The sequence below is a fragment of the Phoxinus phoxinus genome (assembly GCF_949152265.1).
Source record: "Phoxinus phoxinus genome assembly, chromosome: 15".
Classification (NCBI taxonomy): Eukaryota; Metazoa; Chordata; class Actinopteri; order Cypriniformes; family Leuciscidae; genus Phoxinus; species Phoxinus phoxinus.
Window position 1 is genome coordinate 30,002,913 of NC_136890.1, and position 27,538 is coordinate 30,030,450.

At 37.8% G+C, this 27,538-nt stretch overlaps 1 protein-coding gene across 1 annotated transcript; it reads right to left on the reverse strand.

Moving 5' to 3' along the window:
• Positions 1–4,848: 4,848 nt before the first annotated feature.
• bcap31 (B cell receptor associated protein 31) lies at positions 4,849–27,415 on the reverse strand. Its single transcript, XM_079636695.1, has 8 exons — positions 27,240–27,415; positions 26,011–26,119; positions 24,366–24,466; positions 23,487–23,631; positions 18,519–18,654; positions 12,400–12,529; positions 10,602–10,702; positions 4,849–6,744 (listed from the first exon to the last, which is right to left on the reverse strand). The coding sequence occupies exons 2-8, from the start codon at positions 26,100–26,102 to the stop codon at positions 6,706–6,708; spliced, it is 744 nt and encodes a 247-aa protein (XP_079492821.1). The 5' UTR covers positions 26,103–26,119; positions 27,240–27,415; the 3' UTR covers positions 4,849–6,705.
• Between the last annotated feature and the right edge of the window lie 123 nt (positions 27,416–27,538).

A 27,538-nucleotide genomic window follows, 5' to 3' on the forward strand; every position in this document is an offset into this window, starting at 1 on the left:
GAGATATAGAGTGACAACTGGTTTTTATGTATTTTATGCAAGTACTCTGTTATACTGAGATCTCATTTTACTTTGGCTAAACATTTTAGAAACCGCAACAAACTGCATATTTTTGCTCAGTTTGGGCCACTGACATAAAACCCCAACAAAAAAAATTCCTTTCATAAAATTCGACTATTATTTCATGTTACAGATCCATACTCATTTACAGCGGCTTTAGTGCAGTTTTTCTATAAATGAGTGAAGATGTTTGTCAGTGCACATGGTTTTTCCTGGCGCCGCAGTTGTTGTCTGTCAGGCCTGTTCACCGGAGCGGGCAGGAGGGCCAGTCATGATTCTCATGCGGTTCAGACTGGTTTTAAAGACAAATGCCTGTTTGTCAGGAGAGCGCAGCTGCCATATTAAGCCGGGCTGCGGCTGGCAGAAGTTTGTTGACTATGTTTAGCTGAGCTCCTTTGCTCTATTTCTGCCCAGAGCCTCAAACAGTTGGCCGCTCAGTCCTGGAGCACAAACTCAAATCAGCTCCCACTCACTTAACCATGATGACCAAAATGACACGCTGTTCACACTCAAAAACAACAATGGATTACACAGCTTGAAGCAGTTCGCATTGAATATTAACTTTAATATTAGCTCTACGGTACGTACGTCACAAGGTGTTTAAGTGGGTTGTGCCGTCAGTTTGTAATGCAATTAAGCACACGCAGTAATTAAGCACAATTAATTACATAACAGAATGCAACAAATCTGATCTGAACGTTTGAGTACTATCTGATAGGCATAAAATGGTTCGGTCTGTAATTGCACAAAATGCTTTGAAAGACGATTGATGACAAGATCCACACTGATTTCATTTGTCCCCCATGGAGGGTGTGCTTTGACGTCACTTTCCCGAAGGAACACACCCCTACAGCAGAACTGAGGGGCAAAACATCCTTCAGCATGACTGGATTTAATACAGGAAACTGGAAAACAGGAGAAAAATAAACAACTATTAAATTAAAGGTAGTTAGACTTGAGAGGTTTTTTTTACAACTTACCATAGAACCAGTCGTCCATTAGACATTGACATGTGGCCAGGAATGGGGGGGGTGGTGGTGGTGGTGGGGGGGGGGGGGGGTGTTACTGAATGATTAATGCTTTATTTAGCAATTTTATATAAACCATGCTACTGCTCAAAATACGTGTGTGTGTGTATAATAAATGTCACCTTAATCTGACATCATTGTAAATTATTAAATTAAGTAGCCAGCACTAGACAAAGGAAGATTAAACCGACATTATTAGCCAGGTTTCCATTACAGATTTGCGCAAAACTTTTGCGATATTTTCTAAATGTCACAAAATGACAACGTTTCCATTCACTGATGTTATGAGACTGAAAGATTTTTTTTTCTTCTCGCGATAAGTCATTCCATTTAATCGAAGGAGACGTACTGTAGGTGTGTTATCCAATGATAAATGGCAAGGAAAGCCCCTTAAACTTGGGAGCGATACATATTTCTGTCTCCCTCCTAACTGCTCCGAGGTCTTGATAAATTGTGGCATTTAGAATCCATGTATTCCCGTAATACTTGTCTTTTTATGAGTTTAATGAAGAACTCTGTCTCGTCTTCTGTCCCAACATATCTTTAAAGAAGGATCATGTGACTTTTACGTACGCCAGGTGACCTGTGAATGCGGAAAAACTGTTTCCATTGCTTGTTTGCGAACTATTCCTTTTTCGAATTGCCTGAAAAACCACGTCATGCGAGCGGAAAAACTTTTTTGCAACATATGGGAGTTTTCGCAAAATTGACGTGTTTCCATTGGGCGTATTTTCCATTCACAATTTCTATTTGCGCAATTTGAAGGGTAATGGAAATGCAGCTACTTATGAGTTTTGGTAATAAAATATTTTCTTACTTGCAAATCAATGAAATTTACTTAAAAGTTCAAGTGCGCAAACAATTGAAAATAGAAAATATATACCCACAAGTAAAAAAATTTTTTTTTTAAAATAAAGTCTTTGGGATGTGCTGGAGGAGACTTCACAGAGTGCAAGGTTTTGACCAAATATGCATCTAGATGAAAATAACTGTTGTGATGTTATGTCCATCAAGAGGTGCATGAATCTTTGGTCAAACCTTGTATTTAGGTTGAGTGCTGACCTTGAGTGCTGGATTCTTGCATTGTAAAGTCTCCAGCACATCCCAAAGACTTTCAATGAGTTTAAGGTCTGGACTCAGAGATGCCAATTCATGTGTGAAAATGATTCTTCATGCTCCTCACAACCATTCTTTCACAGTTTGAGCCTGAAGAATCTTGGCATTATTATCCTGGAATATAGCCATGGTGTGTCTTTCTGCATGATTGTTTAAGAAAGACACACTCCATCAATTAGGGTTAGAAGAACTGTTGCCAAACATATAACATGCTAGAAACATAATAATCACTGCCCCAATCATTGACTTATTAAGCACATGCCTATTTAAATCCAAACCGTGACTTTTTGGCCAGACGGTGTGTATGCCTAGTAAGAACTTGGGCTGGTATAAACTGGTTTAGGTGTGTGGAGCTGAACTCTGCAGGACAGTAGCCCTCCAGGAGCAGGACGGGACACCCCTGCTCTATACTGTACATCGTTCAATAACACATCCGACTCAAAACAAACAGCGTATACGCAATATGTACGTTTGCAATAGGGCTGTCAATCTTCCTCTATAATACTATTCGAATTCCATTCCTTATTTTATTTAATATTCGAATAATATTCGAATATTAAATGCTCAAATTCATCCTATTATTAATATTTGCGACATTACACAGGCTTATGGATCGTCAATGCCACTATAGCATTTGGTTGTTGTTACACGTTCTGTCCACAAGAGGGACAGCTAACATTACAATAAACATTTAGAAACGGGTGATCGCGTTTTTTTATTAACAATAAAACAGCGGAACAAAATGAATGACTTTAATTTGGCAACTTGAATGGACATTTTTCCACTGATCAGTTGTCTGATGTTGTGTCAGAGTTTCACAACTCTGTCAGTGATTGTTGCGCGGCTAGGACAGCAGACAGCTGGTAGGCCCGTGATGAAGAGAAGAAAATAAGTCATTCTTGCCTGTTTTAGCAGCGGTTCCTTGGACAGATCGCCTATAGTTTGTCATGGTGTAGCGTTGTCAGATGTGCCCTAATGGTGCGTTCACACCGGACGCGAATAGCGCGTCAGGCGCGAATGGACACAAAAGTGGTCAAGTGTATATAACTAGACGCGGCAGGCGCGAATTTGACGCGCTATTCGCGTCCGGTGTGAACGCACAGTAAGGTTGCAAGTTGAGGAGTGATATTTTATTCAGACTTTATTTGTGATTTAATTTTCCCATTTATGATTTTAAATCCAAATACCTTCCACACATCGCTTCTCAAATTGTCAGAGTGGTGATCTCCGTTTCCATGGAGACATTGCTCGCCGCCATTATTGACAGTATTGTAATGAAGATGCAGCTTGGATATCGCGCACAATTGTGTTACGATTCAATTTTTTAATTGTTTATCAGACGAAACAAAAGCATTTCATTTTCACATGCCTGTGTAAGCCAAGTTGGCGAGAAAGGCAAGATATCATATAATAAAATAAAAAAATAATAATAAAAAAAGCAATATTCGAATAGTAACTTCAGCATTCGAATAGTATTGATTTTTTTAATATTCGAATTATATTCGAATTTCGGAATTCGTTCCAACAGCCCTAGTTTGCAATAACACAAATAGCCAATTCTGGAAGTTATTGCTCAAGCGGTGTTCCTCCTCACTGGGTCTGAAGCACATAGTTCACGACTCTGAGACTTTGGCCCAGATTTCAGCTGTGGTATGTGGACAGGAATAGACCACGCATTCGTCTGTTTAATATCAACAGCTAAAATAATGACCCACAGAATCCTGACGATAAGTGTGCAGGACCGTAAGGAGGAACATTCCTGCAGCGTGCGCTTCAGTCCGACCTCATTTCAATGCCGTGAATCATTTAGCGAAAGCCAAATGAATGATTTAACAACTCCAGCGAGTATACAATGTGGAAAGGCTAATTAATAAATTCCTTGTTGTAGGACTACAATACAGTTTATCAATAATTTAAGTGCATGTTAATGAACAAGGAATAACCACCTTGATAAACATGTTAACTGCAAATGATGTTGGCATGCATATATTGCTAATATCTCTATGATATAATCTCTCTATGCAGATATACAGAGGGATAATGTGTTTGAACACATGGGTTAGGTTGAGTTAACGCTCGACACAGCAGACAGCAGCTTAAACGGCTCCTATTATGCCCTTTCACCAAGTCTTGCTTTACTGGAATATTCTTTCATGCTTGATTGTTCAAAAAACACAAACTTTTTCACATATTTGACATTACAGCTCCTCTCTCCCCAATTTCTTGTTTATTTTGAGTTTTGTTTGAGATTTAAAGGAATAGTTTGCAGTCATTTACTCGAGTAATGCCGTTTCAAACACGTCAACTTTTTCCTCCGTGAGAGGATTTAGGAATACCATAGTCGATTCTTTCAATGCGATTACAATTAATAAGGACTGAAGGTTTGACACAACAACAACAACAAAAACTCAAAAAAAAAAAAAGGTTTTTGAATATTTCAAGTCTTCTGAAGTATGGTAGATACGAAGACTGGAATGGGGAAAAATCTAATCAAAATTTCTTAATGAATCATTTGATTCCGTTTGCAAAAGTGCACAAATCATATGCATCACTTTTATGAATTGATGACAGGTTTGATAGGCTTTATTAAAACAGTTCAAACAAACATTAAAAAGAATCAAAACAACTGCAGACTCAAATCAAGTCAAGATGAATGAAGTAGAATTTATTTGGTTCGTTGATCAATATCCCAACTACAGCACATCACCAGAACACACAAATTCACAAACTTCATAGTGAAGTGATGCAGATTGACATTACTGATGAAACTTTCCTGAAGATATTCAAGGCAGATAACAGCATTACGCTATCAAAACTACGTTCCATGAAGGGCAAGTGTTTATTCTGCCATTGCCAACACAACAGTGCATGTTTTTTTTTGCAAATCACAGTTAAAAACATGAGATAAGAAGCTACAATTAGGAATGCATATAAAGAAAGAGTCCATTTAACGGTATCATACAGTTTATTTACGTGATGACACGACAGCTAAATCACGCGTGTCGAAATGCACGATCTTCAGGTTTACGCTTGACATTTTCACTGAACTGGGGCTCTGGTGAACGTTTCACTAATCTAACCGATCGTTGAGCGCATGAAACAGTAAACTCGTGTCACTGTGGCAGATGGCATTCCTCGTGTTCTTATGACTGGTAACAGTCCAGGAGGTCTTGACTATGAATTATCCGACACTTTGCCAGTGAGCCCGATGCCCTTTCCTCTGGGAGCCCAAAAAAGTACTAATGTTGTTCCCACAGATCGCTATTTTAACACGGCTATGATGTCATGATGGCTCTAAGATTGCAACGATATTTGCTTGCACATGCCAGACGAGACCCGAAGAAACCCAGGACGTCTGAACTGTGAAACAACCAGAGCGAACACGGTGACCTTTAGCGGTGCCAAGCGTTACCTGCATGTTAAATGCAAAACTACTGCGTGGCCCTCAAATGTGACATTAATATCGTTTCAATACCTAGAAGACCAGAGATAGAGCGCGCCGTGTTTTGAAACACAATATCAGCTGGGGATGCTTTACTGTTCCTGCCAAAGTGGCATTCTTACCCACTGTAACAGCCCTGCCAGGCTCATATCAGATTATACCGACTCAGTGGCCACAAACCAGACAGGACTGGAAAGAAGCGGTTTACTCCTTCGGTTCTACAATAGCCCAGAAAAAAAAGGAGCCATCCCACACCCAGGACAAAAAAAAACGAAAAAACAAACAAAAATATCTTCCGTTAGCATGAAGCACGAGGCTCGTCGGTCGTAAACTGGAGGGATTTTCTTTCTGAAGTGCATATTGGGTGTAAAGTGTTGTGTACCCTATAAATCAAAGATCTAAAATTAACCGAGACATGCATCTGTACTGAAACCAAATCTCCATATTCAAAAGGAAAGATACAAGCTTTCCCCCATATGGCAAGAAAAACAGTGCATTAAAACGCACACAATTAAAGTCTAAACCCAACACTTATCAAACTGAAAACATCTCAGCTAGAATATCCAGTAGCGTTTCTTGGTCCTTTTATAGAAACAAAGGGCCTCATTTATGAATCACAAGCTGAATGCATTTGTGTAAACTGTAAAATCATGCTTATGTAAAACGCTGATTTTAATTCAATGTGACAATTTACGTAAGAGAGATTTAACCACAGAAATTCATGAGGATGAGGCTCAATGTACCCGACATACAAACTGTGAAATCAAGAAATTAAATGTAATACTCATGTCAGCAGATATGCAATTCTAAACTGACATTTTACAACTTTGGAAACTTTGGAAATAAAAATGAAACACCAGAAGTTCACAGCAAAAACCGGAGAAAAAAAAAAAAAAAAACTGAAAACCCTGCGCAGGCTTTAATGAATCACGTGGAAAGCACATTGATGAAGAACGGAAGCCTGTTCTTACACAGCCAGAGGAGCGATGCGCAGCCCAGCTGAGCTGCTGTCGGCCAATGAGGATGCAGGAAAGAGAGCAGGTGCATGATGGGCTTGGTTCAGTCGGACTTCTTGTCCTGTTGAGCGTCACATTTGGCCTGCGTTCAGAGACAGAGCAGAAAGAAGATGAGCGTCTCCAACTGACAGATTTGCATAATCCTGGAAGATTGAGCTGCGGGTTATGAGTGGCTGACGTGACAAGAAATCTCAGTAGTGTCATGCTATAAACTTTATTTTAGAACTTTAGACTATACTTTAAGCATATTATACTATATTTTCATAATTTTGTATAATCATTATACATGTAGGTTGTACAAGTGTGTATTAAGAAACTACACAGACTATTTTTGGTCACCACAGGAACTTTCAAAATGAAGGCAAGAGTGTTATTAAAATGGTGAAAAGTTTACCATTCGCATACATACATACATACAGGTGGAACTTGAAGCCTTTATTTGTAATAATTTTGATTATGGCTTACAGCTATGAAAACCTTTTCACAATATTCTAATTTTGAATTTGGGTTTTTTTTATAAGCTGTAAGCCATCATCATCAAAATTATAACAAATAAAGGCTTGAAATATCTCACTTAGCATGTAATGAGTCTATATAATATATTAGTTTCACCTTTTAAGTTGAATTACTGAAATAAACGAACTTTTGCACGATATTCTCATTTTTCGAGTTTCACCTGTATAAATAATATATGCATTTCATTTTCCCAAATAAGAAAACAGATTATATTTCTTGAATTGTGAACTTTAAAAAGGCAACGATTTTTCAGATTGTATTTTTATGGCTGTCAAAGTTAGCAATATAACGTGTATCTTAATATTTTTTAACTCTTATACTTGGGAAAATTGTATTGTGGAACTTGTGCGTTGAAAAATAAAAATGTATATAATATTATAGATATATATAGCCAAAAACATTTCATCTAACAGTGATGTCATGCAATGAAAATGACGAGATGGGCTTTACAGTGCTGTGTGTGAAATCAAGCACCTTGTTGCTGTTTGCTGAGTGTGTAAGGGCAATAACTGCAGCATGTGTCCATGTGTCACAGTCTCTTATGAGCAGCTGACTTATATGCAAACCAGAGAAGCCTGTCCATCAGACTCCCACTCTCTGTGTCACATACACACACTTGAGGAGACCACGGTCATCACAATAATGTTTCCAGGAGTCGGCTGACAAGGACAGACTTCGGGGAAATTTACATGTTTGTTTTTAACGCCATGCCAGCTTCTGAGGCTATTTTCAATTGTGAGAAAAATTTATGGTAAAGCTTTATCAGATGGACTTCAGGGAAATATAATGATAGAGTGATTCTACCACAATCAGCCACAGTGAAGCAGAACGCCCACACACACACACACTTCAGGTGGATAGGAGAGCATGTGTGTAATTTACTTGCTTTTGCAATATTTACTTGCAAATATATTTGCTTAAAGATTATAGTTTATTAAGGTATTGATACATTGGTCGATATAAATGGTCAAAATGAGAAAGATGAAACATTCTTCCTTGTGTGCATTTAGAGAAACATTGCATCTCGGGTCTTTAAAGGCAACTATGGTCTATAGAGCTGGTAAGTCCCGCCCCCTCCGTAAACCCCGCTGGACCTCAAAGTTGAAAAACCGTCAATGCAAGTGAATGGGAGAAAATAATTATTTTCTGGTCCCGTTTGAATTGTGCCATGATGAATGTGAACATATGTTGTCTGTGAATTTTTTATATAATCTTTCGTGTAAAGAATGCTACAATTTAGCGGGTAGAAGTTTGATACGGGTAGACTTTGTGTGAGAGCACTTTGTGGACTACAACTCTTCGCTGCTTTCGACGCGTTTGAAACGTCAACACCACTAGCTCACGGCTCTAGCTCACGGATCCCGCTAGACATGGCTGTGTCTTTGGTGCACTTCACCGCCTTCTTTCAGGGAGAGGACAAAATCGTTGAGGTTGGCGAAAACCACGGGTAAGTCAACTTTATGGGGTGACGTCACATAGGCGACATGTAGTCTTTCTCGTTATGTCTTTTCCACAACTGCTAGCCGACGAATCATACCATATACTGTCAAACTTGTAACATGAAAGATTATATAAAAAATTCACAGACAACATATGTTCACATTCATGGCACAATTCAAACGGGACCAGAAAATAATAATTTTCTCCCATTCACTTGCATTGACGGTTTTTCAACTTTGAGGTCCAGCGGGGTTTTACGGAAGGGGCGGGACTTACCAGCTCTATAGTGCTCGTGTGTGAAAACTGACTCTCAACATGTCATTTCAGTAACAGACTGATGACAGCATGTGTGAAATGTCAAACTTTACTAAATATACTGATATCAGTTTCTTTTAAACGGGTTTCACTGTAGCGTACACACTCTACATGCTAACAGACACCAACTGGACACGTGCCAGTGGTGCCACTATACACACTGCCTCTCAGTTGTGTGTGTGTGATACCTAAAACATCTCTGAGATTGCGTTTACCAAGACTATGGATCTCACACTTTAATATACAGTAAGTGTGAGATTAACGCATTACTGTAGCTCTAACGGTAGAGTTCTTGCCAGGTCATGGACTGATTCCCAGGGAACGCATGAACTGATAAAATATCTACTTTGAATGCATAAATTGTAAATTGAATGCACATGCATAAATGTAAATTACACTGGGGGTTTGGGGTATTTTTTGTTATTCTGACATTCTGTTCTCAACTTTGAAATATATACTCTGGCTGAATCCCAATCTGCATACTCTACTGGTCAAAAGTTTGGGGTCAGTAAGATTTTTTTGTTAACACTATTTCCATGCTCAACTTTAGACCTCTACTAACTATTAGTAACTTTGCAACTAGATGTCAACTAACTCTCATTAGAGTATCTGGAGACATCTGCTAACACTTTATTTTGATGCTGACGAGAAGTAACTTTGCAACTCATGTCAACTTTTGAATGCATCTTGCACAATATATAGGACAGATAGTACCATACAGTATGTGAAGTGGGATTCAGTCTGTGATATTTGTCTGCCATTCTTTAAATAGTGTTATTCCTTTAAGCCCAGTAAAAACAGATGCCACAGTAGCTTTAGTGTTCACTAGCCGCATTATAATATTTGTTTTCGGCCAAAAAAAAACAAACGTCTCCAGCAGATACTGGCAGATTGACTCCGAGTTAAACAGCTGGCATCAGGGCAGACTGGAAACAGAAACTCAGGACATTCAAAGTGGTTTGGTAGATTTACATTTACTTATTTCTCAGATGCTTTTATCAGCTTAATCTGCATCAAGGCATAGATTTTATCAGTATGCGTGTCCTTGGAAATGACCCATGACCTCACCTCAGAATGACAGGAACGCTACATGAGCTACAGGAACAGGTTATTTGATATGTTCTGATGATTTAGATTAGTAGATGACACTGCTGAGAACTGAGATGAGCCATCAACTTGGGTAACATTTTCCCTAAACGTTAAGGCAATGAATGAAAATGGAATTTAAAACACTTATGGATGGTTCACCCAAAAAAAAATTATGTCATTTACTCACCCTCAAGTTTCCATAGTATTTTTTTTCCTACTATGGAAGTGAATGGGGAAACTAGAAAATACTATGAAAGTCAATGGGGCCCATCAAATGTTCGGTTACAAACATTCTTCAAATAATCTTCAAAATTAATCTTTCAATGAAATGGCTCATTGAAAATAACGGATTCACAGCAATAAATCAGACTTTAAACTCGATAGGTATTTATGCCAATGAGGTTCAGAATAAGAAACAGAATAAATGTCTAACCAGAGACACGCCACGTCTAAACTCAAATACTTGAGATGCTATTGGAATCATTAAGCTCTCTTCAGGACATTTTTCACTTCAGTTAGCAGTTTTTGTAGAGTTATGATGGGAAAGATGTTAGAGGTGTGACATGCGTGAGCTCTGACCTGCAGTTTGGCGTGTTCCTCCAGCAGACGGTCGTACTCTGTTGTGAGGTTCTCGGCCTGCTTCTTCATGGCTTTCACATCACTGTCAGACTTCTGAAGAGCTACACACACACACACACACACACAGTATAGAGAATCAGCAGAGAAAATGTCTCCAGGTTACAGTAACATCACAGAGTTTGACTTTCAGCAGAAAGTCTGGTCCACTTTGCAGCTTATTCTGTGCGAACACAGCCCACTTAGATCAAAAGAGACCATGTGATAGACATACTGTACACTAGCATTCAAAAGATTGGGGTCAGTCAGTGAGCATTTTTAATGCTTTTGAAAGAAGTCTTTTTGAAATGCTCACCAAGGCTCATTTATTTGATCACAAATACAGTAAAAACAGTATTATTGTGAAATAGTATTACAATTTAAAATAACTTTTCCATTTGAATAAATTTTAAAATATAACTTGTCACATGATCCTTCATGAATCATTCTAAAATGCTGATTGGCTGCTCAAGAAACATTTCTTATTATCATCGATGTTGAAAAACAGGTGTGCTGCTTAATATTTTTGTGGAAACCTTGATTGATTTTTATCAGGATTCTTTGATGAGTAGAACGTTCTAAAGAGCAGCATTCATTTGAAATGGAAATCTTTTATAACATAATAAAAGTCTTTACTGTCACATTTGATAAATTTAATGCATTCTTAAAATTATTAATTTGTTTAAAACAATCTTACTGACCCCAAACTTTTGAATAGAAGTGTATAACACTATTCATTTTATTTACATGACATTAAAAAGGTGGGTTGATCTGAAATCTATTACTAAATTAATAAAATTACTTTATTGCAAGCTCTCTGACAGCTTTTTGTGCACTACCCTCAAAATGTGCTTTGGCACGAGAACTCGTTGTGAGGTCATCAAAGGGTCATGAACCCTAAACCCCACAGTCTAAATACAGTGTAGATGTGGAAGGAGGCATGGGAATGCAGCTTACTAAGCTCATTCTTAGTAAGGAGTCTTGTTCAGCTGCAGCCATCTTGTGTTGCTCACTGCAGGGTCACCAGAGGGGCCAAATTATTTTTCTAAACTGAATTATTTGCCCACATCGGCCAACATGAAATCAAAACTTAAGCCAACTATGCTACCGTTTGAGGTCAGAAAGATTTAAAAAAAAGAAACTAATACTTTAATTCAGCAAAAGTGACAGTAAAGATATTATTAATCTTACAAAAGATTTCTATTTAAAATAAATGCTTTGTTTGAACTTTCTATTCATCAAAGAATCCTGAAAATCATCAGTGGCCTCAAAAATATTAACTGTTTTCAACATTGAAAATATTTTTCTTGAGCAGCAAATCAGCATATTAGAATGTTTTCTGAAGGATCATGTGACACTGAAGACTGGAGTAATGATGCTGAAAATGTCATCACAGGAATAAATTACATTGCAAAATATATTCAAATTAGTGTTGAGAAATTGATGAATTGCATCTAACATAAAAGTTTGAGTTTATATATGTACACACATGACTTTTCTGTTGACATTTACAATGGAACAAAATATTAAATCAATATCATCACAGGCCCCCTTTCATGATCTAAACAAAACCTGATGGATAAATAATGATATTAATACTAACAACCTCCATAAAGAAATTTGTTAATTTGCGAAACTTTAGGCCATTTATGCTCACCAAGCGACTTGATGCATTAATATAGAATTCCTTTTTTACATATGTAAACAGCAGTGGGCTTAACAGAGCGGTTCAGTGTACGAGTGAATCAGAACCGTTTAGTACCTTTCTTGGTTGCGACGAGTTCATCCTTCAGTTTCCTGACCTCTTCTGTCAGATTTTTCTTATCCTCCTCCACGCCACCCTTGGCCTTCCCACCCACTTCAGGCACTTCAACGCCCGCTTGCCGCAGTTTCTGATGAAAAACAGTCAGTTTTTCTGTTAGTCATCTCATGTAATAATTCGCTATTTCTCAATATGTTCCCTGCTAATATCGAGGGTGTAGATTATGTGATGGAACGGTTCATGTCAACACAGGGGCTTTCACACCGGGTAGTTCTAGGGCGGTTACTATTAACCAACAGGGCGGTTTCCCGAGAACTTAATGTTCTCTAGGGCCCTTTTCCTGGTTGCATTCACACCCACAGTAGGGACTCTGAAGCAACGTAACGCTGCGTTCACACCACAAGTGACAAAGCGACATGATACCATTCATTTCAATGGAGAGCGGGCGATTTCCAGCGACACGGGCGACAGAGACCGTTGGCGACCGGATTGTCTCAACGCGACTAAGTTGAGATCTGTTTAACTTTATCCAAATGAAGAGTGACTTTCGGGAATGACACCCAATAGGAGAAGTCAGTGGAGCGCACGTGATCTGTCACTCTTTAGTGCCGAGTCCGACCGAGGCAAGATGAATGAAAAGCTAATTTTAGCAGTCAGAAACTGTCCTATAATTTATGTCTCATACAGTGGTACTCGCCGTGCTGATTCAGAGCCTGAATGGTTTCGTGAATCCAGATAGACCAGCATTTGCCGTTTGCTGCAGTTAAATAGCCGCGATGGCAAAGAGCACTCGCTGTTTCCTTTAATAATATGCATGTTATGTACTGATTCCATTTATATTTAGACTTTTCCTAACAAAATGTTTGTTTGTAGCGGCAAGAAAACGGATTTGTTCTACAACATGGAGTACCATCCGTGAATGTCACTCACAAACATTACTAGGCAACTAGTATTGGGATGGCGCTCACCGCGAGCCACTGGCGCCAAGCAGCGACAAAGTCGTTTGTAGTGTGAACACAGCTTAAGCCGCGATTGTTGTTGTGACTTATTTTGATGGAGCTGAGAACGCCAGAGCCTGAACACACAGCGCTCCCATTCGCAGTATTCATTAGATTATGATCTGTTTAACACGTTACAGATAGAACTATTATATAAAGAAAGTAAACGGCTTATGAAACAGTATTAGCGTTTTCCGTGTGGTTGATGGCTAATGTCGCTAACTGAGCAGAAATACATAATGATGTTTTGCTTGGTCCCCTCAAAGTTGCGCTGGATTTTCTCGTTAGCATAAAGGTTGAGAGGTCCATCTATAATTTTTTCCCATGTTTGTAGCGTTAGTTCGTGGAGTAAATAAATGGGTTATAATCTGTATGTGTACACGGCTTTTTTTTTTTAATGGTGCATGCCCGTTTCGCGTGCATTTGGCCAATCTGTGTAGTCACGTTACTAGTAGTTCCTATTGTGCTGGGTTAGACGCTATATTGCAGTAGTAGGTAATATAGTTCCCCCAAAAGCCGTCATTAGAACTAAACCAGTTCCCAGATCCTGCTGTGCGAAGACACCAAAAAAAACAGGTACTTCCACCATTAGTTCTAGGAACTATGAAAAGATTCCTCCTGTGCCAAAGCCCACATGCGGTCAAAAATCAAACCGGTTTAATTTGGTAATACATGGTATATTGTGCAATTTGTTATTGACTCAATTTCCAATGACTGAAATCAAGTTCCATTCTGTATTTTCAGGAAAAATGGGTTGCAACCCATTTTCTGATGTTTTCAGATACACATAAGGAAAGGAATTTAGCTGCAAGACTTGCAAAACATTTCACAGAAAGCCCAATCATCTGTCCTGTAGGCTCAACTTTTAATGGGACAAATGACAGTTTTACAGGCCATTCATTAACACAAGTTACAGAGAGAACAAGTGCTCTATTTTCCAGGGATTGTAATCAAGTTAAAATGAGGTTTATCAATGATCTCCATCTGTGTCATCATCTCAGGAGATTCAGTTAGTGAGTAACCATCATATGTAGCCGTTCACATCTGACCTGGTCATTCCTGCTACAAACAGAAAATATTCTAGCCTGTAGACTCAAACACCAGAAAGCTACAGAATAAATGGTCTGATCAAATCAAACATAAGCAGTTAAATACAATACCCTCTAACAGCAAAATCGAATGTAAATACTTACTATACATTTATAATTTATGCTAATTATCTTCCAATAGTACACAACATCGTTTTTTTGTAGAGGATGTGTGCTAAATGGTAGGCCATGGCTTCAATTATTTAGAGATTTTTCTTGTTTGTTTTATTGGTTATTTTATTGATAGAGCCAGTAGATAAGTTTGGACTTTGATAATAGTGGCCAGCTTACTGCATACTATGCAGTACACACTTAAATACTATTTTTATTTAAATAGTGAAAGAGTATGCAATATGCAAATGTGTCACCAATTCGCATGTTTAATTTAGCAAGTAGCATCCTATTATTATCTCATACAAAAAGTAAAGAAAAAAGGAATTCTGGTTTACAGTGGAAATCAGTTGGAAAAGGTCAAGATGAGTGCACTGCATTGTGGGATACAGCCACGTGTCATATACTGCACATTTTGACAAAAATAGCAAGTCCCGTGTCGTCAATATTTCTGTTTTCCAAGGAAGAGAACGTGTAAATGCTAAATGTATATATCTGCTAAAATTTTACTTTGACTCAACACCACAAAACTGAAATTTTGATTTCAAGGTCAATAATAAACATGAACTGTCTGACTCTGAAACTTCAATAATAGTCAAAGCTTAGTCAAGTCTGCTTACAAACATGCTGTACTCTTGTTCCGCTTACAAATTAACACATAATGCCATGAGGAGCATTCTTGTAAGATTGTCAATTAAAGTTTCTCAAATGTGAAATGAGTCTCTGTACATGTTCCACAAACCATTAAAACCTGGCTGAGTGAATATTTAAATGCTAAACCAAAACCACTCAAGTTTTGCAGCCCAAGGCACGTGGACCTTCTGAAATGACCCCTTGTAAAGTGAGCTAGACAAGGGTACAAACCCAGGGGAGTGTTTTAAATCACGTCGCACAGGATAAAGTTGTTTTCTGGCCCCTGGGAACAACTAAATCTGGGTCCTGCAGATATATTAAAAGGAAGTTGAAATACAACTGAGGTACACGAAGCTGAAAAGACAACGCTTAAATTGGACGTAGAGAAGAATGGTGTAAGATGCAAGCTGTGTTGATCCCTTAATCTAGGAAATTAGCGACACCGGTGGCCATTAAGTGCACTGCAGTGAGCAACTCATTGCTCGTGTTCGCACTCGTGCACACAGTCCATAGTGACGTGATTTTCAAGCAAAAACATCCTTCACACACACAAAAAAAATCAGTTTAAAGACTTTCATAGACAACCTAGGAAGTTGAGGAAGGTCTCATTTATTAAGTTTTGCTACAAGCTGTTTGCATATACAGCGCCCTTAAAACCTTGATTAACATTATAAGTGGATTTGCTAAACAGTAAAATGCACGAAGAGTAAAATATGATCCATTCCAACCTCCAAACCCTCATGAAAATGATCAGTGCTTTATTACTGAAGGAGTCGTCTTGGATAATTGCATTATGAATTATTTAAAAACTATTTCACGTAACTAATAGCTGCAATATAACTTCATTTTATGAAGCAGAATCATGCAAAATTCATGATCTTATTCTCACTTGATTAAATGTGAGAGTGCTTTAACACCTGCTTGGGGACAGTAATGGAGGATGGATTGACCCTGGACCGAGATCAGAGATCAATACAGGACCTTTAGGGGGTCAACTGGTGTTCTCACCTCTTTCCATTAGCATTTACACATGGCTTATGCACTCGCGTCAAACAATAATAACCGCAGCAAAATGGATCGCAGAGGCCGGTCAGGTCATCTCACCCTTCAAGGACACGCATCCTGCCCAGACGCTTCGAAAACACAATGAGATTTACAGGCCTCAGTCAAACTTAATTTACTAAATTGAAATATTCCACCATCTGTCATTCAGCATGGCTTGTGCTCTTGTTTACGGTGCCCTCTGTGGTGTTATAACATTTGACAGATGTAAATTACGGAAGTATGCGTGTGTCCATGTGTATGATAACCCACGTGCTCCATGCTTCTGCATGCAGAGATCAGAGCGGTGACCTACTGCACGTCAGCACTGTAATTGAGCCACGCGGTGCTGATCTATCCCAGCATTCTCCACGCTGCTCGGGCATCTACATACTAACAAACTGCATGTGCTAAAGACAATAACACAGCATGTGATCACTGTATCTAGGGCTTTAATAACTAAGTAGACATGCATATCCAGGAAATAGCAGTGTTTGCAAATGGCATACCGCATCCGAGCTGTTTTGCCATTGTTATGACAGTCAGTGCATGTATTTGTTTCTCTTGGCTACAAGAATCAAAAGGCATGGACATAGTGAAGTGTAAAAGTGGCTAAACATTTGCAAGGAAGACCAGATCAATGCAGATGAAATATTAGAACTTAAAAAAAAAATTAAACAATAATTAGAAATGACTTAACTAACTGAAATAAATATTAAAGCTATATAGAAATATTTTTTAAAAATCAAAACCTATACTAAAAATGACAAAAGCAAATAACAAATTTACTAAAACAAAATGAAATGAAATAGATATAAAAAAATCTAAAAGTTAATTCAAAATATGAATAAATACTAAATAGTATATAAATAATACAACTACCGGTAAAAATAATTGCATGCATTAAACGTGCTGAGAAATGTAACGCTGTTAATTTTTGTTTTTAAATGATACTAGTTAGTGTATTTAACTTCGGCATTCCTAAAACTTTAAAAATAAAAATAAATAAAAACTAAATCAACAAATTAAAAAAGAAAACCTAAACTAATAATTCTAGAGAAAACTAAACTGAAAAAAAAACTAGAAATAAAACAGAAATAATTAAATGAATAATTCAAAACTATAATAACACTGTTAAACGTGCCATGAAGGCTAATGGTACATTTTCAAACTTAAATCTACTTAAAAGTCTAACACTTACAAATCTATTTATTGCAGAATATGCAATACTGTAATTGTCTACCAAACAAAAGCGTGAACTGAGCCCGTCAACCAATTCAGGCTGAATTACCAACAGAAGCCTAATACTCAGGTTAAGAGAGTTAGAACAAACCCTTACCATAATGCTCGAGAAATATTAATACAGTGCAGCATAAAAGTGATTAGTTATTGAAATGCAGCCATGACAAAGTTTGATGATGTCAAAGCTGCCCCGAGCAATCGAGTGTCATCGGTGTTTCCGGTTTTATGTGGGGTCTGAACGTCATATATATATTCTACCGTAAAGGCACAGAATAACACTCGCCACTTTCTCCTTCCACCGAATTCGAAAAGGCCTGCCAATGTGGAAGTGATCAATGAACTAAAGTTCCCCTCTACATTGTTTGTGCTGCTGGTTATATTACAGATGTTAACTATACAAATATGTTCGCAGCTCCCTAGAATTTCCCTGGAAGTCCATCAGATGCAAATGAGTTTTAGTTCCTCAAGTAATTCTAATTCTAGATATAATGTGAAACTGCCATCTAGAGGTAAAGTGCAAAGTCTGCAGCTCTATGATATTGATATTGACAGTTTATCTGAGGACTGAGAGATGGAGAACACCTAACAAACCAGAATGACTCATAAGAGCAACAAATCATTTCTAATGAAGTGCATGTGGGATTTTAAACATATTTGGCAGTCATTAAAGGAACCTCAAAATTATAATTCTGTCATCATTTAGTGACTCACTTCATTGTTTCTTTTTTTAATTGAGGGACTAGAGCGGCTTACCAATTTCTTTTGTGTTAGTCATAGACAACCACATGAGGATGAGTAAACAAGCAAAACAGAATTGTATTTTTGGGTGAACGGTTCCTTTACATAGCACATTCATCCTGGCCACACTTCCTGTAGTTACACCATTGGTCATTACCCAGGTACCAGGTAAAAGTCACCACACCTGGGAAGCCTTTGGGGTCATGAAAAAGCTTTAGTGGACCGGCACTTCCATACACAACTCTCTCTCTCTCTCTCTCTCTCTCACCTCCTGCAGTTTCTCATTTTCCTCCATGTACTTCTTCGCAGCATCGTTTGCTCCCTCCGCCTGCTTTTTAAAGGCTTCATTAGAGGCCATCAGTGTAGCCTGCTGAGACAGCAGTGTGGCCAGACGTCTCAACAGCCTGGAGGGAAAACAACAACATAAACTCAGACACAAGTGGATTTACTAAACAGTCATTGTGTATCTGATCATTACGGCTCACCGCTGCAGCCTACGCTGCATTGTACTGACACAGATGGGCATAATTAGAAGTGCTGGCAAAGGCAAGAAACTCTATTACTATTATTAGAACAAACGCCCAAATCTAAACATTGAACCTCATTGCGTAACTCGTCCCAAACATTTGTGCTTGGACATGAATGATTTCTTAAGATTTGTGGTTTGTTTAGCATAATTTTCTCTTGCCAGAAAGAAAAAAAAACCCAGATATGGACCGTTGCCATATCTAGAGACCAGAATATCATACAGATTTAGGGCTGAGTGCTTATTTGACCACACAGCAACTACCCAAAAGGCCCTATCAAAAAACATAGCAATCCTTTGGTTTAACAATACTACTTTCCCCCAGTTTCACAGAGAAGTCTTAAACCTAGTCCCAGATTAAAATGCATGTTTGTGCCGTTTTAACTGAAAGCAACTTGTACTGATATATCTTAATATATGTCAGTGCCATTGTTTTGTTTCATGATGCACATCAGTAATGTTTTTTTTCTAAGGCATTTTTATAAAAGCTGCTTAAATGCCCTAATTGAACTAAAGCCTAATCCTGGCTTAATATAAGCCCTGTCTGTGAAACCAGACCTTTATGTTGTTAAACATGGCTTAAATATTAAACACTCTATAACACTCTTATAAGGCATTTCTTGCAGAATGTTTATGCAGAATTTACTTCAGATTATTTATTTTTTTGTAAAAGATTGTATGCTGTAATTTCAGAGTATGAGTACTTTGACAGACACATAACTTCATTTGAATAACATATGGCTCATTTTAACATGCAAATCTAAAAGATTATGACATTTCTATGGACTGCAGGAATAACATCTGTCCACTTCAGGACAAATGGTCAATCCAAAATCAGAGATTGGGTTACTAATCATCACTCCTGAAGCATGCGTAACACTTCTAGGAAACATCAATGTTCATTAATCACTGCCGGCTGGCAGCACGACAAAAAATATTGGGTCCAACTTTATATTAGTTGTCTTTAACATTTAAATTAATCATTTGATACAATGCACTTATTGTGTAATGTGTACATACAGTACGTAATTTGACATTGTACTTATATTTACAAAAAAATCCTACATGTAATTATAGCTGTATTAATTTCTCTATAATTACACTGTTAACCCTTCCCTTACACCATAACCCACCCTTAAACCTACCCATACCACCAAACCTGTCCCTAACCTTACCCGTATCCCACCTCAATAACAGCAAGTGTTGCACAATACAACATGATCACAAAAAGTATATAGGCTAGTACTTTTGTTGTTGTTGTTGATGTAAGTGCATAGTAGTTAAGGACACAAAGTGTGATCAAATTTACATAAATGAGTCACTACCACTTCAAATATCAAATGGTTTTTGCTAATCTAAAGCCAGTGTTTACATTTTGGCTATTCTCCTCACCTAACATGGTCAGTCTTCTAAAATTACAATTTCATATACCGTAACCGGATGAGCTGAGAGATGCAGGCTGATGACATCTGAACCGTGTGCTTGAACGCAGAGGCTAAAGGCGGCATGCATTGCATTCATGTCAATGTCCACATGTGTAAAAGGGTTCAAGGTTTTGTTAAAGGCTGTGACCAAAATGCAGATTGGTTTAACCATGGACAGCCACAACTTGCATAAATGCAAGAGAAGCCCACACCTTGGTCAAACACTCTGTATGAGGGAACAAGGTGATCTGAGGTGACCTGCGTTCACTTTAACCTATTCTGTGCGAGAGAGTGAGAGAGTGAGAGAGTGAGAGAGTGAGTGAGTGAGTGAGTGAGTGAGTGAGTGAGTGAGAGAGTGAGAGAGTGAGTGAGTGAGTGAGTGAGTGAGTGAGTGAGTGAGTGAGTGAGTGAGTGAGTGAGTGAGGTGCATTTATTTATTTATTTGAGAAGCAAAATGGCTTAAAAAAAAAACTAAGACATCAGAGACTATACATTGAATGCAGTTGTATTTTCTTCCTGCTTTATAAATGTATAAATTTTGTCAGGTGCAAGTGGGGTATGACAAATAAACTTAATTCAATATGGTAGCACTTTATTTTCCAGTCCTGTTCCCCATGTGCATACCATGTACTCACTACAGTAAATTACAATAACTGGGTAATAACTAGTAATAACCCTTAACCTACACCCCTGTAGTTACCTTATATTGCCCAGTATGTACATGCAAGTACACGTACTCTAAAATAAAGTGCAACCTTCAAGATCTATTATCTGAAAACTAGTTATTTATGCAGTGTTTGCCGTCGTGTCGCGTTAATCACAGAACAGCGATTTCCACCATACATTGGAAATCAGTGGCGTCTACTGCATCCTAACACGCCTGAATCACGTCAAACTGTCATGCGCTGCTTCAATCACCTTTGTGGCATCTGCGCGTTTGCTGCCAAGGTGGAAGAGGTCCATTTTGTAACTGGAGTCATGGCCTTTCGGCCAGTGAGAATGCGATGAACACTGGCTAAATATAATACCCGTCACCAGTTGCTTGATCACATGTCCTGCAGCTGTCCGTGTGATTACGAAAACGACACTCAAGCCCAGCAGTCAGTGGAAGTAGTATCGCTAATGGATGTAGTAGTCATCCAGCAGGATATAAATAACATGCCATTCAGAGAAAATATGGTGAAACCCCTGTAAGGAAAAACTATGCGGAGCTGGGAGACTCTTAAACGTTGCGTATAGTGCGCAACAACGAACCGGCCAATTGGGCTGCGAGACGTTAAGTACCCATGGTTGAGGTTTGTGAATGGAAACAGTGTGGGGGACCCCTAACCGGCTCAACATAAGATTCTTTCCATGTCTCCAGTAATATAGCGACATATTCTGCTCTCTGTCTGCCTCACACGTACACAACTCATTCACCTTTCATGACGGTATAAATAAAACACACTGTCTCCAACAAGGTGGAGATGCAAGATAAATCTGTCTTAGTAAAATTTATAAGCTTACTGCCATGATAGGCGAGTATTTTATGCAAACAGAACATTATTGCCTTGGCATTTTCACTTTCAGTGTGGATAAATAAGCAAAGAAGGCCAGGAGTTAACTTAATGGTAGGTACTACACACTAAAATAATGGTTTTGGTTAGATTGACTAACTTACAGAAAACATACAAAATTATATCTAACCATGTTTTTCACACACTTAATGTGTATGACTTTATATGACCTTTTCCAGTTGGCACTGGTGCTAATCTTGCCATGCATGGAGCACAAGCAGTTTCTCATGTCTCTTAACTGACTTTAAGGGGGTCATAAAATGCATTATCAGATCTTTATAATATGATTCTAGAAGTTAGATTATACCTAGAATATACCTTAATATTTGTGAAAATGTAATTTTTCACTCAAACACTTAATTTCAAGGGGCATTAAATCTTTCAGAAATTAAGTAAACGGCCACTGCTGTGATTGGCCAACTTCATTGCACTGAATCTACGCCCACCTCCACAAAATGTGTCTTGTATTTTGATGCTCAATGGTGGCCGGTGGTTTAATAGCGCGCTAATTGTTAGGCTATAAACAAACTACAATACGGTCAAATGAGTCAAAAGTTTTTCACTCTTTATTTTCGCTGAAAGTTGAGATAGACTCGTTTTTTTAAGAGCGTGATTATAAACACGTGACTGTGAAAGTGGACTAATGAGCAGATGAGTTTTCCTGTTCGGCATGATGACGTTCAATGTCCTCGACAACCTCTATTCCCTCCTTTTTTCACAACCCGTAAAAGGGTTTTAAAAAAACTTACGAGTGGGGTATTACTGATGCATTTTATTTCGTAGTGAAAATATCTTGAGCTTGAGCTAACCACATTATGACATTATGTCAAGACATTGACTTTGGGTTTCTGGGTTTTAGGATTCCTGCAGCGCTCCATTACATATAATTGTGGATCATGTTTTAAAAAAAAGGTCTTCTGAGGATTCTATATACTTTTAATATCAAATATGTACATGGTAACTGACCTGCATATTTTAAATTATAAAGAAGCCTGGTTTATTATTTATTGTCGTATGACAGAGTTGCACCTGTAGCAGTTCTACTTAAGTTTATATACTTTTCATAACATGACCAGTAATATATGTCAATAATATAACCTTGATACTATATGAACTGAATATCCCTGATAAACATTCTAACTGAACATTATTTGTTTTGACACAAGTAATCTATGTGTCTTAAATGTCCTTGAGTCTGTGAATAATCTCATTAAGTGAGAGATGAGGTCAGCAGTGCTGGGCTTGGCCACATTGACAGCAGAAACACATTTGCCAAGTTGAGGACAAAACACACTGAAAGCAACCAGTAGTTGCACACCCAGGGTCCTAAATGAACACTCGGCAAGTGCTTAATGAGAGTGAAATAAGGTGTTTGGTGAGTAAATACGTTATTTGCCAGCTTGCTGGTAACTTTAGTAGGCACTGTAACATAACACACAGTTAAAATCAAACAACTTGCACATCTTTTTTGAACACTCCTCCGGCACAGAATGTGCAGAACACAACGACCCTGTTCTGAAAGGGTGATGCTCGGTTTAAAAGCTTGTCCATAAAATCTGTTAGGAGCCATCAACTCAAATGCCGTGTAACTGATCGTGTTCAGAAAACCAGTGCCAACGCGAGACATGTTCATGTAAAGGTGGGTAAAATACAGAAGCGGGAGAGACTTGTGGGAGCGAGTGTCACAGAAAATGAGAGAAACATGGCAAGAGAGAGAGAGAAACACTCACAAACACAGGAGAAGAGCGAAGCCGGCGATGTATTCGTTCCTCTGGGCCCTGAACAGCTTCATGTGGATGTGCTCGATGGCCACGGGGTTGTTGCTCAGATCCACTTTCTCTGACACACTGTATTTTCTCACTTCTCTAAATGCATCTGTAGAGGCAGAAACACAAACTTTGGTTTCTATTTTTCATTCATAAATCTAGTTCATTCCATGCAGAAGTCAAAGAGAGAATTTGCACAAATTGAATGTTTGTAGGGCTGTCAAAATTGACACATTAAATCTTTTTATTTTAATTATTGCATATACTCAATTCATAAATTGCCAAATTAATTGTTTATGTTTATGAAAGAAGTCTCTTATGCTCATCAAGGCTGCATTCATTTAATAAATAAAAAAACAGTAAATAATAGATTTTGAAATGTAATTTATTCCTGTGTCAAAGCTGAATTTTCAGCATCATTACTCTTCAGTGATCTTTCAGAAATCATTCTAATGCATCTCAACATTTCTTATTATTAATAATCTTGAAAACAGTTGTGTATAAATATAACTTACCCCAAACTTTTGAACAGTAGTATATGTTAATCATCTGTTATGACTAACTTTTTCATAAATAAGCATTAATATGTAGGCTAATTGCGGACATTCATATGCTAATGAGCACATTATGGCATGAATACAGCGATTATTTCTGAATGACCCGCTTTTGCAACTTAGTTATAACAAATGGTCTGTGTGAACCGGGGACGGCGTGAATAGTATTTTTAATGATACATCCTCTTTAACATCATACTGACTTCATTGCCGTGTGTTGGTGTATGTACATTTATGCAGTTAAGTTTGAAGAAGATTGCTTAATGCGGTAAGGTGTGTTCAAGCTCACCTATGAGCAGAAAGACAAGGATACAAATGATGACGATGAAGGCAGTGTTTCCATATGTCGTAATGACAGTGACCAGTCGAGACTTGAAAAATTTGCTCCATCTACAAAGGCAACGGCAGAGATAAAAACTTAATAAACAGAGGGCAAAAAGGCACATAAGATAACACTGATCTTTCTCAACAAGTCCAAAGAACATCTTAAGGTTTACAACACACTTAAAAGAGAGCACCAACAAATGTCTTTGAGAATCTGGGTGACTGACTCCTCAAAAAGACAAAAAGAAATGCTTCTCAGAGTGTTTCTAGCCCTATTCGCACGGGATAAGCATTACCTGGTGACCTCTAGTCATTAGTAATAATTGCGGAGGTTGTCTGTGATCTTAATCACAGCATCATGCTTAAACCGCATGAATCGGCCATGTCTGTAATTTGTAAAGTAAAAATTCCCCCACAAATGACCAACCATATTTCGCCGAACACCAAGGTCGTGTGATAATAGTCCCGTGCGATTCGGCATCTCTGTGATTTGGCGGGGTCGTATATAATTTTTTTCAAGGTTTTGTTTCCTGTGTGCTTTTTTATCCATCTTTCACGGAGAAGTTGGAGTGTTTTTGTAGTATTTTGGTTGCTGGGTTATATCGCTACACCATACAACTATAAAATTAGCAGAAAAGAGAAAGCTGAAAACCATCAGAAGAGCAAAAACAAAAAGAAAGATTAGATGAAGATGAATGACATGTATAGCAACATGCGGTAAGGAACATTCTTCTGTTTATGTTATATCATAAGCTAGACCTATAACGACAAGACATTTCCAAGCAATAGCCTATATTGACATCATATCCGGGAGATAAGTCAGTAAATTCGAGTAAAATCACATGCTTCGTTTATCCCGTGCGAATGCGCCACAAGAAATTTAGATGTGGGGGGTAATTTCTAAATCACACAAGGTCTCCAGATAATACTAATCCAGTGCGAATAGGGCTTTAGTGATTCAAGGAAAATGTTGTTTACCAAGTGCCCCAACCTAACAACCTTTAAACTGATTGGAAGATCATGTGAATGCTCTCAGATTAAGAAATAACTTCCTCACAAGACCTTTTTTAAATAAAATCACTGCACAGAATGTAATTATCCTGGTAGTGCTGGAATCAAAAACATCCAAATCAAAAACTAAATGCTCAGAGTAATTCATTTTTTAGGCCTCTAGCACAGCAACATTATTTCGCAACAATTGGACACATTTCAGTACTGGCAATACTCGTTTAGGCTAAAGATCAAAAGATATTTCCTGGAAAGATGCCAGTGTTGAAGAAAACTGGTGTGAGAGAATAAAATGGATCAGAAGTGAAAGTTTTCAGAACCTGCACTGTAAAAAAATATTTTCATGATTTGTTATCACAACTTTTTATCTTTTGTCAAAATCAACTTCGATAACTAATGTGTGAAGATAACATACTATTTTGAGTTTCTGTTTATTAAGCCATTCTTCTTCATTGAATTAACTCAAAATTTTAAGGCAACAAGGTAACTTGCTTTTTTAAGTTAATACAGTGTGACAACTATCAGATGTTATTAAGATTACTACGATAACTATTTGGACTATTAACTTAACATGCATTTCATCATTAACACATGAAACTCACCGTTTTGGGGAGATGAACGGGACACATAGTAGTAATACCGCAAATACCTCGGCATATAGAAATGTAGCCACGGCTGTCCACTGAAGACTCATGACGGCTACCTGCAAGTCTGTGAGGACATATCAGAAGTGATCAGTCTGATTAAATGGACATCAATAACCAGGCCCTGTGAACATAATTTAGCATAAAGCATGTGACAGGCATACGATTTGGGAAACTATCCCCCAGTTTCACAGACAAGGCCAGTCCCAGATAAAAATGCATGTTTGAGGTGTTTAACTGAAAGAAACTTGCACTGCTGATATATCTTAAAATAAGTCAGTGCCATTGTTTTGTCTCAAGATGCACATCAGTAATGTTTTTTTCTAAGGTACGATTATAAAAAGCTACTTAAATGCTTTGATTGAAATAAGGTCTAATCCTGGTTTAGTCTAAGCTCTGTCTGTGAAACCAGACCTATATGTACTACGTCTGAACGAAATCCTTGGAGTAAATTAAACTCATAACTTCTATTACTCACAAACAAAAAATGTAGACACTCAAGTCAAGACCTCAGGTGATGCTCATTAAATCGTCAAAGTGATACAACAGCACCATCTTATGTCTACAACAGAGAACCCCAGAGACAAGATGAGACCATCTGAGGTCTTTACAGATTAAGACATGATCAAAAACCAATGCATGTCAAATATAAGGAAAAACTTCTTGGTTTTGTAGTAAATCATCCAAACTCCCTTGCTCACAGAGAGCAAGTTCGCCCATTAAACAGAAGAAAACTAGCCAGACCAGGTATATTTATCAAATAATTAATAATAGATTCGAATTTAAAGGCAGAAAATCATACTTTCACAACTACAAACATTGTTTTATAATCAAGGGAGAAATAAACATTTATTGACAGATCTTATCAAAATAACATAAGAAGAACGAATTACAAATGTATTTATTTAGTCAAGAACTGCTTAGACTGCCTGCAAACTAGGAAAAAATAGGATGTTATACTACTAGATAAAAATAGAAATATATTGGTAAAAAAATAAATGTGTGAATAGTAGGAATAAAGTTACATATGTCAACAAACTTACATACATAAACATGTCTCTGTCAGAGCAGTACAAGATATCAGAAAATCCGCTTTGTTATTTGAGGTACACACACAATTATTCGCATTCGTAAGAGGTCTGATTTGACTTAAGAGAAAGTAAATAAATAGCTGTATTAGAACTTACAGAATGTGAAGTAAAATCAGTGATATTCGCAGAAAGGCCTACAGGAATCTGTCAAAACTTCTGCTGCACCCTGACTCCACTTCACACTAATGTACTTCCGGTATACGTGCCAACTCACTATACGGCATGACAACTTCCTGTGTCGAAGCCGGGGAAATACTAGTGTAAAAGTCTCTGTAGAATAAAATAAAATGAAATAATATATATATATACATTTTTTTACATGAAGTGTTATAAAATATCAATTTCAAAAAGTCGTTTAATTCACTCAAATGCTCTCTTTAAAATGTAAACTATTC